A 14,346-nucleotide genomic window follows, 5' to 3' on the forward strand; every position below is an offset into this window, starting at 1 on the left:
ACATTAGGTTTCCAGTTTTCTTCTAATTTAATCATGTGTTTTTTAGTTTGTAAGGAAATTTGTCTTTTAATTATTTTAGATTAGAAATCAACCTAATTTTGATATATATTCTTATGCTTTCAAAAGTTTGTATGTATCAACTATAATTCTATTGTTAAATGTATATAGAAGAATGTATTTATACTGTGAAATTAGTTTAAGACAAACTGTTTTGTACTAGGATAAGAGGAAAAACAACAATCTAATGACATTACTAGTAACTATAGCTACACAGGTAAAAAAGAATTCTAACAATTTAATGCAATTGTCTAAAAGATCAAAGATAGTTGTGGAATTTAATTAGTTCACCTTATACTATTCCTTACTGAAAAATGTTATGTGGCCCCTGATTGTATAACACATTCTGACAAAATTCGTGGAGTTATTAAAAAGCAGCTAAAATATAAACTGAGTCACACAAGAATGTTTCATCACCCTGAAAAGAGAAAACATGGCCTTACTACAATAAATCACTTCTGACAAGACACCTTAAGGCACTTCCAAATTCTCATGATTTGGGATGCTATTAATTTGCTACCCAAAAAAGTAGCAAAAAAAGTACTCTGCACCGTAATAATAATGTATTTCAAATACATTGTTTTTGTTTTTTTTTGAAACAGGATTTCATGGCAGCTTTGGACCCTGTCCTGAAAACTAGGTCTTGTAGACCAGGCTGGCCTTGAACTCACAGAGATCCTCTGCCTCCGAGTGCTGGGATTAAAGTCGTGAGCTACCACTGCCTGGCTTCAAATACAATTTTAACTCAATGAACTGATGTCCTAACAATGCAGCTGCCTGTTAGTCGGCACTGACTATGCAGTGTCTAAGAGGATACATTCTTAACATCTATACTGAAACTATATAGAGGACAATCTTGCCAGTGTTTTCCATTTTTCCAAAGTTTTCAAATATTTTTATTTACATTTTAAAGGCAATTTGGAAGATTAAACAATGAATAAATGAAAATATTTAATTCATTTAAATGAAACATAAGTTTCTTTCAGTGTTTGTTGAAAAATAAGATGCACATAAACTCTCTATTTACTTCTTTCCTATTTCCTGTTTTGTCCAAATATGGGCCCTGTTATACAGATTCTCTGTGCTTTAAGTATGTAACTTGTGAAAATAGGAATAAAAGAGCTTTAAGCTTTCTTTTTTTTAAAATATTTATTTATTGATTTGTTATGTATACAATAGTCTATCTGTGTATATGCCTGCAGGCCAGAAGAGGGCACCAGATGGTTGTGAGCCACCATGTGGTTGCTGGGAATTGAACTCAGGACCTTTGGAAGAACAGGCAATGCTCTTAGTCTTTGAGCCATCTCTCCAGCCCGAGCTTTAAGCTTTCTATGGTAATTAATTGTTTGCAATTCTTAAAAAATATGTGGTATACACTAGTTCCTACATAAGATCTAGTTTAACTACACTAACAAAAACCTAAAAAAAACTAACAACAGAAAAATCTGTAATGTGATACATATAAAAATGAGAAACACGATTGCATAAATGATTTACTTTGCTGGGCTAAGTATAATAAATCTATGATCCAAAGAAATTTATGTATCAAATCAGTGGATAAAATTATACTGTCTCATTGTTCTCCTTATTAAATTTCCTCTCGAAATCAGTTAACCACCATTCTTTCCGTTGCTTTTTTTTTCATTAATTTATCTTTGGTTTTTTAAGACAGGGTTTCTCTGTGTAACAGCCCTGGCTGTCCTGGAACTAGTTCTTGTAGACCAGGCTGGCCCCCCTGTCACTGCCTCCTGACAGCTGGGATTAAAGGCAAGCGCCACCACCGCCCGGCTCCTCTGCAATTTAAAGTACAAAGTTTTAACCTGAACCACTCTGCTTTGATCTATTTCAAATATGTAGGTTTGGAGCAGGATTGCCATTCCTTTTTCTACTGTGACTAATGCTTTGGATCTGACTAGATCCATTTGAATAAGGATCTCCACTGCTATAGCAAAAACACACAACAAAGAAAAACAACAAAAAAAAGGAGCAGTAATGAGAAACAACTAGTACGTGTTATAATATGGACACACTTAACTTTCCTCAAGATGATGTAATCAACACTAGAATCTTAAAATTGCATTATCTTCTCCAGGTAGGAATAGTTTAAGTAAAAAAATTAGCTCAGAAAGGTAAGATAAAAAAGCCTTTGCTGGGAAACAATGCTCCCAAATGTAATCTTAAAAACATACATTGTAGAAGAGCACTTCAGGAAGAAAACAAAAATCTAGTATCTCTTCTCCATTTTCAAAGTATATGTAAATAAAATAATTATAGAAGTCAATGGAAAAAATCAAAGCATTAAAAAATTAAGAACTGTTATTTTCCATAATATACCCTTACACATCAAGTTCATTAATATGTACAAGTATCAAATCACATCATGTGATAATTGTACACCAGGGTTTGTTTTATTTTTAAATGGCTTAGATTGGCTACTTTAAGGCATTCCCAAAGGATTCTCATCCTTACATTTAGTAGATAAGTGAGAAAACCCCAGACACTTTGGTCTTCAAAGTATAGTTTTCAAAGTGGTTTGTTTGGCCACAAATATTAACTGAAATTTTAAGCTTCAAGTTTTAAAAAGCTCCTATTTAAGGCTAATAGATAAAAATTAACATTTTAAATGAGTTTAACTTTAAAGACTATTAAACTTTTTATATGCAAAATTTTATGTTCACCATTTTGATTCTTTACCATATAACAAAAATATCATTTACCTATTTTATATGTGACTTCAAGTAATTTTAAGTATCTAATTAGTTTCATAACCAAAGTATCTAAGAACACCATTCAACTTTATGATACAACTACAGTTCATAGAACTTGCTCATTGTTTTACAGTGTAATGTGTATTAAAAACAGAGCACACATCTTACAGCACATGCTCTGTACTGTTATAGGAGGCAATTTTTATAAAAAAGAAATCTTTCCTAATGATTTTAGTAAAACATACCCTAGTATTCTGAAGCGTTGTAAATTCCCAGCTCAGACAAACCCATATTTAAATGTAACAACAGGAAACCTTCCTTATTTGGGAATTCAGGATTCTTGGTTTCTAACATTTCTTGCTTCCTGATGCTGCTCTATCCTCAATCACATAGGCTGCCTATAGATAGCCCCTCCTAGAGAGAGAGAAGCAAGTGTTAAAGGACGTGTTTAAACACTAAGTCTCAATACCTATGCTTACAGGTAGGTCTTCCTGTTCGTGGATATCTACAACACCTATCTCTGCCACTAAGGAATAAAGCATATTATGCACAAAATTACAGTTCAAAATCAAAGATAATTTAGGGATGCAAATCGTTAGAGGTTGGTGCTTATTTTAGAACTGTTGACCATTATCCCTTTCTCAGTTCCAACACAGTTAGCCATCAAGGCTTGCCAACATGGAGCCATGCTACATGTTCTCTATCATATCTAAACATTCACTCTAAACAGCCTTTGCCAATGCGCAGTTGGTTGTTTTTTCTTTCTTTTTCTTTTAATTTTTTTGAGACAGGGTTTCTCTGTAGAGCCCTGGCTGTCCTGGAACTTGCTCTGTAGATCAGGCTGACCTCGAACTCAGAGAACCGCCTACCTCTGCCTCCTGGGTGCTGAGATTAGCACACATCTGGTTCTTTACACCAGCTTTCAGAAGCATATCCATAAAATTAATGACTGTCAACGGTAAAATTAACACTAAGTATGCATTCAATATACCCACTCAAAAGGAATATTTGCACATTCACCAAGATACACTGTTAACACTAGGGTAACAATGTACTTTCTCTAATGTCGTCTGACATCTAATAATTAATGCTCTTTTTCTAATATACAAACAGAAAATTCAGTAAATTGACTATATAAATCATTTTAAATATTCTGACATTTACAACTAGCCTATATAGAAATATGTATCTAAAGATTAATTTATCTGAATGGTAAAAAAATATTAAATGAAGATTCTCACATATATTCTTATAGTCTTTAGGTAACAGGTGTCAACTGCTTTCTTAACCTTTGCTGTTTAATCTATCTAAAGACACACTTGCACCTGTGTGCACACTGCTCTTAAGAGCTCTGTCATCTTGAAGGTATCTTCATTTCTATTCTCAGGAGAGTGCCTTTGTTAACTGCCCAGTTTGACTTCATTAACCTTTCATTCTCAGACTAAAGTTGTCAGTATTACAGAGGAATAGAGGATTGAGTTAAGTAAGTTCAACAATTTCCTTACGTAGAGAAACTAATTACATTTTTTTTAAAATAATACTTTAAAAATATGTAAGATAAAAAGGAGAACCCTCAGTAGTTATCAAGACTATACTAGTCACACACAGCACAAATACCACACGCCCTTGTAATGCAGCATATCCAGCTCAGTGCAGAAGATGTACTTAGTATACTCAATCCTCAGCACCAACACTAAATATAGTATGAGCTATTAAACCTTTAACCATGCAATACTTCTCAAAGCATTCTCATGCAAAGTTCTCAATCCATAACACTTTAAATACCCAAACCCAAAGTGAAAGCCACTCTTCTTACTCAGTACATACAGGTGAGGTATCTCCTCAGTAGAGGATCATAAATATGATCAGTAGTCACTACTTCCACTGACGCATCCAACTTATGTAGCCTTCGCCTTTGTATTTTTAAAAGGGCAAGCTCAGATAATTGAAGTTAAACTTCTGTGTGCTCAAAGCTCTATTTAAATAAATATTTGTGTGTGTGCGCGCACGTGCGCGAGCGAGAGAGAGACAGAGAGAGATGTGGGAGGTCCTTCTATCTATGTGTTGCTTTTATTGGTTAATGAATAAACAAACTGTGGTAGGGTAGAGAAGAGCTAGGCAGGGAAAATTAAACTGAATGCTGGATGAAAGAAGGCAGAGCCAGAAGACACCATGTAGTCACCAGAGGAGAAAGAAGGTTAGCTGGAACCTTGCCAGTAGGCCACAAGCCTCATGATAAAATATAAAATAATTGAAATGGGCTAATTCTAGATGTACGAGCTAGCTAGCAATATGCTTAAGCTATTGGCCAAACAGTATTGCAAATAATATAGTTTCTGAGTGATTATTTCAGGGCTGAGCAGCCAGGAACTAACTAGTGGCCTCCTACAATGTGTGTGTATGTGTGTGTGTGTGTGTGTGTGTGTGTGTGTGTGTGTGGTAACTGATAGTATGTGCATGCACCATGTGAGCGTAGAACCCCACAGAAGTCAGAAAATGATGTAAAAACCCCTGGAAGTGGAGTTACAAACTATTGTGAACCACCATGTGGGTGGTGGGAACCAATGCTCATAATCACCGAGTCATCTCTCCAGCTGAGAAACAGCAGTGTGTAAAAAAAAGAAATCTTTTCAGTGAAAAGGTAAAAGCACACTGGCTCTATAACACTTATCAGGAAAAACTCATTTTCTAAATTTCAAGATTCTTAGCTGCAATAGTAATGGCTTACTAAAACTGTCAACAGGGTACTTCTGCCAATTACATTTTTGTTAAATATTCCATTTCTTTTTCTTCCATTCCCCCTTTCCCTTATTTAAGACAAAGCCTTGGTGTACCGTCCTGCATAGCCTGGTACTTGCTATGTATCCCACGCTACCTGCCCTCTTAACTTGTGACAATCTAATCTCAGTTTCACAATACTGGGATGGCACATGTACAACACCATATCGGCTTTTCAGAACTCTTTGTATCCTGGTTGTACTTTTAAGATAAGAACCTTGCCATCTAAAGAACCTCTTAACTGAACATAGTCATAAGAGGATCAATCTGTTCTAGTATACCTACAGCAGGCCTTTAGATTCTGGGGACTCAACAATGGTACAGGGGAAATTAAGCTGAAACCTTCCAAAGTAAAGTGAATTCTATGACATACCTAGAGACCACAGACTGTCAGTGACTGATGGAGGAAGGTCATTGGCTAATAAAGGAACTGCGTTGGCCCATTTTATTGGTTAGAGGATAGGTGGGAGGAGTAAACAGAACAAAATGCTGGGAGGAAGAGGAAGTGAGCTCAGAGACTCCACAGCTCTGCTCTCCGGAGCAGATGCCTCAGCAGAGACGCCATGCCCCGCTCCCGGGATGAAGCTCCGACCCAGGATGGACTAGGCTAGAATCTCCCCGGTAAGCGCACCTTGGGGTGCTACACACAGATGATTAGAAATGGGCTAAATTAATATGTGAGAATTAGCCTAGAAGAGATTGGGCCAAGCAGTGTTTAAAAGAATACAGTGTCCGTGTAATTATTTCGGGCATAAGCTAGCCGGGCAGGCGGCCAGGGGTGCTGAGAACGCAGCCCCGCCGCCCTTATTACTACAAGTTACTTTACTACTTCAATTTTGTTTGTTTGTTTAACCACAGAAACAAGACTTTAGAGTACCAAGAAACTCAAACTAACTTTTATTTGAGAAATAGGTGCTTTAGGAATATAAAAAATTTCAGGAGTCTGTACAAAATAAAAATATTAGACTAAAATACATTGAAACTTTTCTAAATAACCAGTTTCATATAAGAATTTCTTCAATGCTAAGGGTGTGCTTGATACCCTTTCTTTCTTTTTCTTGTTTATGCTTTTTTTTAAAAAAAATATTTTATGGTTTATTTAACTTTATTTTTTATGTGCATTGGTACAAAGGTGTTAGATCCCCTGCAACTGGATCTTCAGACAGTTGTGAACTGCCATGTGGGTGCTGGGAATTGAACCCGAGTCCTCTGGAAGAGCAGTCAGTACTCTTAACCAGTGAGCCATCTCTCCAGCCCCCTTGTTTTTGCTTTTTGAGACAGGGTTTCTCTGTGTTGCTTTGGAGCCAGTCCCGAAACTAGTTCTGGTAGACCAGGCTGGCCTTGAACTCACAGAGATCCAGTTGCCTCTGCCACCCGCACCACCTGGCCTTGATACCCATTCTTAATCATACTTCAGTGACCCTCAACTACAAACTGCAGCAAGGCTGAATCTCTAAAAGACACAAAAATCTAGAACATGATCCAGAACGCATCCTATGCTTTTTCTTATCTACGCTTTTCTTATCCAAGTACCACAATTTTACTTTGATATCTATGCCTCTCCTAGAATTGGACATTAGTAAAATTTTAAACTAAAGATTCTTAAAAATTATTTTAACTTTAGGCTATTCTTGAGATGTCTGCAAATTAAAGTCGAGTGCTTATTTTGTACATAAAATAAACATTAAAATAGTGAATTAAATGAAAGAATAGAAAATATAACCTGCAAGGGTCTCTAAACATAGCATTTATTTCCAGTACTCAATCTGAAACAGACTGCATAACTCTTTAAACAGGAGGCTGAAAAAAATTAGAAAGCCCTTTAATGGTGACAATAAAAAAAATGAAATTAAAATCTGATTCTGTTTGACAAAGCATTTACATAATTTAAAAAGCATCTAATTGTTATCAGAACAAAAGACTGAATGAAAATTTAGAAGTCTAAGTAACTCTGTAAGCCTGCATTTATTCATGATTTGTAATGAACAATATTTTTATGATTTCTCTATTGTTACTGGTCAATTTAATGGTTTACTGATGGCTGCTATCTCCACTAGGAACAATGAACTAGTTCTGAATATTCTCTCTTCTCTCCTTCCAAGGTTACTTACTTTGTTAAACAGTACAACAACTCCACACTACCCCGTAATCACAACTTAAGACAGCAGTACAATAGTACACATAACTTGCTTTTGAAAAGCAACTTCACTTCAATAAATTGTTTATTTTTGAAAAAATACTAGGGCTGGAGAGATGGCTAAGCAGTTAGGAACATGCACTGCTCTCTTGTAGAATTCTCTTAAGGAGGACTCAAGTTTGGTTTCCAGCACCCATGTCTGCAGCTCACAATTAGCTGTAATTCCAACTCCAAGGCTCAGACATCCTCTTCTGGCCTTGTAGGCACATACTCCTCCCCCCTCCCCCCCACACACACAATTAAAAATAAATTTTTACAAAGTAACAAAAAGCAAGGAATACATTCTATGTTTAAAAAAAAAGGTGCTGACTTTACATATATTGCCAAGTATTTTCAAATTTAAAGTGAGTTAAAATATAGCTATTTACCACTGTTTAGTGCCATTAAATTACATATAATCTATATGTATGTATAGCCATTACAACTTCTCAATACGTACCCCAGAGAAACCTGTAACATGTACATCATGATAAAGTTTATGTTGAAAGATGCACTTGAGGTTGTAAAGGAAGGAAGGAGAATCATGTATATACATTCTAATTGTCTTAAAGAAAAACACACATTATTTTGAAGTTCATAATTATGTAGTCACTGAACACAATCAGGAAAAAGACTGAAACCTTCAACTCAACTCATGCAATAACAGGGTTTCTCAACTCCCACCCAGTTAAATACATATATATCACAGATGCACTAACTTCAATAGAACTTACATCTGTAGTTGAGTGGAAAAGAAAAGGCATCATTTCAATAAGCAGCACTGCACTTACATATGAACATTTAACAATATTCTCCCCAGATTCATATTATTTTTCTAAAAATACCTTTTCACCTTTCCTTAGTCTCTTCTTGTCAAAGACTAGTTAGGTTTTTAATCTAGATTAAAGGTTTTTTTCATATATTCATTAATTCAACTAGTCTAATGAACTTCTTATGAAGGTTAACCAGAAAAACAGGATTTGCATACATGAAGTTAGTGTTTTATGGTATTAAAAAACATCCAAACACAAGAAAAAACAATTTTAAGACACAACTAATTTTTACTAATTTACTTATTTCTTTACTAATTTTAAATATACTCACAAAATAATAAATCAAAACCTGATATAAAAACACTAAATTTGTTATTTTATAATTTATAACAACAGGGCTTAAGGTACACTTCAACTTATTTGGCCCAAATTGATTCAGGGTAGTCAAAGCCCAAAATATCTTGTTTATTATTTTTATAAAGAATCTAAAGGAAAATCTGTAACTTAAACTCTGAAATTAGTTTATGATAAATTAAAAATTAACAACTATATAATTCTAAATTGATAATACCCTCCCCCAAGATATGGAATCTGGGCCAAATTACATTACATTAATATGCAAGATCCCTAAGCTTTAAAGTAAAAAGACACCATGACATATCTGTTCTTGTTATTCCATAGGTTAACATAAGAAATCAAATAAACCTTTGTGAAAACATAAAACAAAAAGCACACAGGAATGTTATTAGTAGCAGGCAGGTGCAATACCCTAAAAGTCAGAAAGCTGTTTGGCTTGCTCTTCTTGTAAGGTTTTCTTCAAAGTATAAATACAAATTCTTTAATTATATAAAAGAATAAAAACGCTAAGTAAAAAACAATTAGAAGGAAATATGCAGACAGAAATTGAACAGACAGGGAAATTTGACTATAGTAGTGGGAAAATACCTTAATATGAAAAATTCATGAAAAGCAGTAGCAACTCTTTAAGTGAAATAAAACTATAACAGGAAATTAAATGCAATAATTTATTACCTCTGCCCACTTAAGAATACAGGTCAGACAGAAGACATGATTACAACTTTCTGGAAAACCAACTTCCTTTCCTAACAAGCAACTAAGACATATTGGACATCTGTCCGCTCCACTGTACAAAAGGCCAGAGGAACCAGCATTATTTCTGTTTTCTTCATCTGTAAAGAAAAAGAGAAAAGAAAAAGGTCATGTTTTCAAAAGCCCCAAAACCAATGACTTATGTTTAATAAGCAATACGGCTGCCTGTATCCTCAAAAGGTAGCCCTCCTACTCTACAATTAGATCTTAGATAAATGACAAATACACTCTTTAAATTCAATAACACCAACAATCACTTTCTTTTGTGCAGTGTGTGTGTGTGTGTGTGTGTGTGTGTGTGTGTTTATGGAAGGAGTAGGGAGAGTCTAGGAAATTTAACAAAGACCTTGTATATACCAAGTACATGCCCTACCACTTAGCTAAATTCTCAATCAACTTTCTTATATCAGTGAGGAAATGGGGGCATAAATGAACAATTATTTAATTTTAAAGTATTATTTACCTGGTTCAAATGTAAAAATGATTACAGTGGCAAACCTACACATACACCCATCCACTTCTGTCAAATCCAAAAATAACTCTAAGTTTCTTTTGGTACTCTATTATTTTTTAATGCACAGAAAAGAAATTCCTTCCTCGCCCTTCCACAATAAAATCAGGGTTTCTTGGACTGGTAATGGTAGCACACGCCTTTAATTCCAGTACTTGGAGGCAGTGGTAGGGAGTTCTGAATTTAAGGCCAGCCTGGGTCTACAGAGCGAGTCTCGGGACAGCCAGGACTACACAGAGAAAGCCTGCCTCAAAAAAACATTTTTAAAAAAGTGCTTCTCAATAGGTAGGCTGGCTTCAAACTCCCGATACTCCTATCTCAGGTTCCCAGGTACTGGGATCGCAGGGTTGAGTCAACAAGCTAGGGTAAACCCTAAAATATATTCTTCCATATTTCTTTTCTTTCTTCACACAGACACCAGAATATTATACATACTAATCTGCTTTTTAAAATAATTTATTAATGGACATTTCACTTGTTTTCAACCATTAGCTATGACAAAGAATGACAATTATGGAGCCCAGAACTCCACGCATGAAGCATGTACTCTACCAATGAGCTTATATCGTAACACAATCATCTAACATTTCAAAAAGTGTATCTACAGAGCAATTCTTAAAAACTGGAATTACTGGGTTAACATGTACATTTATAACACAGGAATAGATATACCAAATCTATCTCTGTGAGATTGTACCAATTTAAGCTCCTAACAGTAATCAACTTAAAAGCATATATACTGGGCCATAAGCAAGCAGTAGGTACCGTACAATACATACAATTCAATACAAACTGGAGCCCCCCAGATGGGAATACACTAATCTGAAAAAGAGATCAGTATTAAGCCAAGACACTCAAATGGAGCTCACATGGTTCCAGTATGAGTCTAGGATGAAGGAAATACAAACTCTATAAAGAATATCTGAACTGGTCATTTAGGGTTTCAGATTAAACTTATCAATATAAACACACATAATAATAGGCACACACATAATAACAGACACACAATGTAGGCGAAATACCCATACACATAAAGTAAACAAATAAAAAAGATTAATTTTAGAAGATAAGAAAACACTGATGCTTTTAAAACTTGAGGCCGGGCGGTGGTGGCGCACACCTTTAATCCCAGCACTCGGGAGGCAGAAGCAGGTGGATCTCTGTGAGTGAGGCCAGCCTGGTCTACAAGAGCTAGTTCTAGGACAGGAACAAAAAGCTACGGAGAAACCCTGTCTCGAAAAATAAAATAAAAAAAAGAAAGAAAGAAAGACTAGCCAGATAGCTCAGTTAGTAATGTGCTTGCCAATTCCCAGAAAACACATTTTAAAAGTTGGCTAAGTAACACATGTTTGTAATTCCAGTGCTAAGGAGGCAGAGACAGGCCAACTGCTAGGGCTTTTGCTGGCCAACCAACTTGAAAAGTACCAGGCCACTAAGAAACCCTGTCTCCAAAAGAAAAAAGAGTGAGGAGTCCCTGAGGAACAACATGCCAAACACCCAAGATTGTCCTTGGGCCTCCACACACAAATGTGTACACATACACAGACACACTTCACCCAAATCAAGAAAAAAAAAATACAGCCAGCAGTTAAACTAAAAATGCTCAATCAATGAAACCAAGAAAAAGAAAAGTGTATAATTCTTACGACTATAAAAACAAGACAGTAATACTTTAGAAATCTTAATTTTAAAGCCTAGTGACACTGTTTGACTTTCAACATACAGGCTTTATAAACAACAAAGTTACCTTCCATATCTTCACACTCCTGATCACCCATATTCTGGTTATACAAAGATTTCTTCTTCATCTCTATTTGTGAAGGAGTCTCCTATAGAATAGTCACAAGAGAATGTTTATGTTTGCCATCTCCCAACCATATCAAAAGTTTCTGAACGGAAAGAAATCATTGCACACATAAAAGAATAAGCCAAATCAGTCAGTCTATGGACAACCCAGTACTCTTATTAAAACTATTTATCTATTATTATGGGGGGGGTTATAGTTCATATGCAATGTCAGAGGACAACTGTGCAGAAAGCTGTTTTCTCCTTCCACCTTTTAAGTGGGTTCTGGGGATTGAACTCAAAGACTAACAGGTTGTGCTGCAAGTGCCTTTAAAAGCCATATCGCCTACTCAAAATCCAGTTACTCTTTCATAGTACTTACATCAAGAGCTGCTTAACTGGCAAGATCTAGAAACACCTTGGGAACAAATTTCTAGATATAACTAGGTTAAAATGGGAAGATCACCCTAAATAAATGGGAATGTGCAGCACGCTCTGGACTACATAAAAAGGAGAAAACTGGCTAACCACCAGAATGCACAGATCTCTGCTTCATGGTCAGACTGAACAATCTGATCAATGTGATCAGCCAGCAACCTACTCCTGCCACTTAACTTTCCCCACCAAGTGGTATTTATCCCCTTGAATTCTCAGACAAAACAAGCCCTTTCTTCAGTTTCTTCTTGTCAGGTATTTTGTCACAAACACAAGAAAAGTAACTAACACAAGAAGTTTTATATAACTATTAGTTATCAAGGGTTAGATAATAAATTCTCTAACACAGACGTAAGTATAGTGTCTTATACATGGAAAAAAATCAACTTAAAATGGAATTATCTGGTAAACTGACGTTGTATGTGGAACTTATGATATTCAAGAAACAGCAAAATATGGGGAGATAAAATAGGTTCACAGAAAATCTATACAAAAAATCGCTACACGGCATCTATAACCACACACAACTTTCCCTACTATCAACATTCCACACCAGAGTAATATTTGTCAAAAATCAATTAATCTTATTTAATACAGTATTATCACTCAAACCCATAGTTTCTACTTAGAGTACACTTTTGGTGTTGTAAGACATCTATTAACCATTTACGGCTGTGGTGTCTGAATAGGGTTCACTGCCCTATAATTCACCTGTGTTCTACCTATTTACTCCTTCCTACTCCAAATCCCTGACAACTATTGGTCTTTTTAACTATGCGCATAGCACTGCCTTTGCTAGAATATTATCTGGTTAGAATCACAGCTTATATCCTTTTCAAACTATTTCTTTTAGTAATACATGCTTTAAGGGTCCCTCTTTATTTTTCTCAGCATATATTAACTGCATAAAACAACTGAGTTTCATTGCAGTATTTTCCTATATATGCCTATTCCATACCATAATCGTGGTATTCTGCCTCGGATCTTCCCACTAATCCTATTATCTTCCCTAACAGTCCCTTCTGGTTTTATATATCCCCTCACCTTTTCTAAATCCCCATGAGTGAAAACATGTGATACCTGTCTCAATTTGCCTTTTCTCACATAATTTCCAGTTTCATTACTTTTCCTGAAAATGCTGTAATTTCATTTTTCTTAACATCACTAACTTAAATGACAAAGTCAAACCTAAAATTATTTTTAAAACACTACCTTCCATAAATGCTTGTATGTCACCTGAAGAGAAACATTGTATATATAGGAAAGAATTTACATTTAGCAGATTAAACTTTATGTCTATTAGAGACAAAGATCACTAAGATATTATTTTATAACCAAACACTACAACAAAACCGTAGGAGCACTCAAGAAGAGCACTCAACCCTTAAACCTGGCAAGCAAAAAAAAAACCAAGAGAAAAAGGTACTGTGGGCGCCAGAAGATTTCGTGATTTTGTTATTGTTGTTAAATCCTTCTCTTTTAACCAAAAAAGGACAATGATCAATTAAATGGTAACTCCTCCCAAACCACCAACCTTAATACAAACAAACAAAAAACAGGGCACAGAAAATAAATGTCTTATTTTGCTTGTGCTACAAAATACTTAACATTGTGTTCTCCTTAAATAACTACAACTTATTTCTCACAGAGCTGTACTGTCAGGTTTGTATTTAGTAAAGGTCCAGTTCCTGTTTCTAAGATGGTGCCTTATTGTAGTGGCCTCACATGTCATAACAGACAGATGGGCAAATGGCCGGGCTGCTCACCCCTCAAGCCATTTAATAAGAAGTGACTAATCCTATCCAAAAGATCACATGGCCTAACCACCCCTCAGAGCTTCACCTGTTAACATTACTGCACTAGGAATTAGAGATTCAACGTGAAAGGGACACGTATGATATGTGTGAAGGGGACACACATATTCAAACTACAACAAAACTCCCAGAGTTCAAGATTAAAATTAAAGAAAACATGATCAAATAGACTTGACTACTATAAGGAATGAGAACAGAC

The 14,346-nt window shown here is 35.5% G+C and overlaps 1 protein-coding gene across 3 annotated transcripts in view; it reads right to left on the reverse strand.

Annotated features, from left to right (window-relative positions):
* The window catches only part of Scaf11 (SR-related CTD associated factor 11), a 45,512-nt gene that overhangs the window by 19,447 nt on the left and 11,719 nt on the right, over positions 1-14,346 (reverse strand). For all 3 annotated transcript variants that reach the window (XM_041642527.1, XM_041642528.1, XM_041642526.1), the window contains exons 2-3: positions 11,861-11,942; positions 9,525-9,682 (exon numbers count right to left, since the gene is read on the reverse strand). In XM_041642527.1, coding sequence (XP_041498461.1) covers positions 9,525-9,682; positions 11,861-11,921 — 219 coding nt within the window. In that variant the 5' untranslated portion in view covers positions 11,922-11,942. The remainder of the gene's footprint in view (positions 1-9,524; positions 9,683-11,860; positions 11,943-14,346) is intronic.

Source organism: Microtus oregoni, unplaced genomic scaffold (genome assembly GCF_018167655.1).
Source record: "Microtus oregoni isolate MIOR12 unplaced genomic scaffold, Mior012 000077F_ref0000221, whole genome shotgun sequence".
NCBI classification, from domain to species: Eukaryota; Metazoa; Chordata; class Mammalia; order Rodentia; family Cricetidae; genus Microtus; species Microtus oregoni.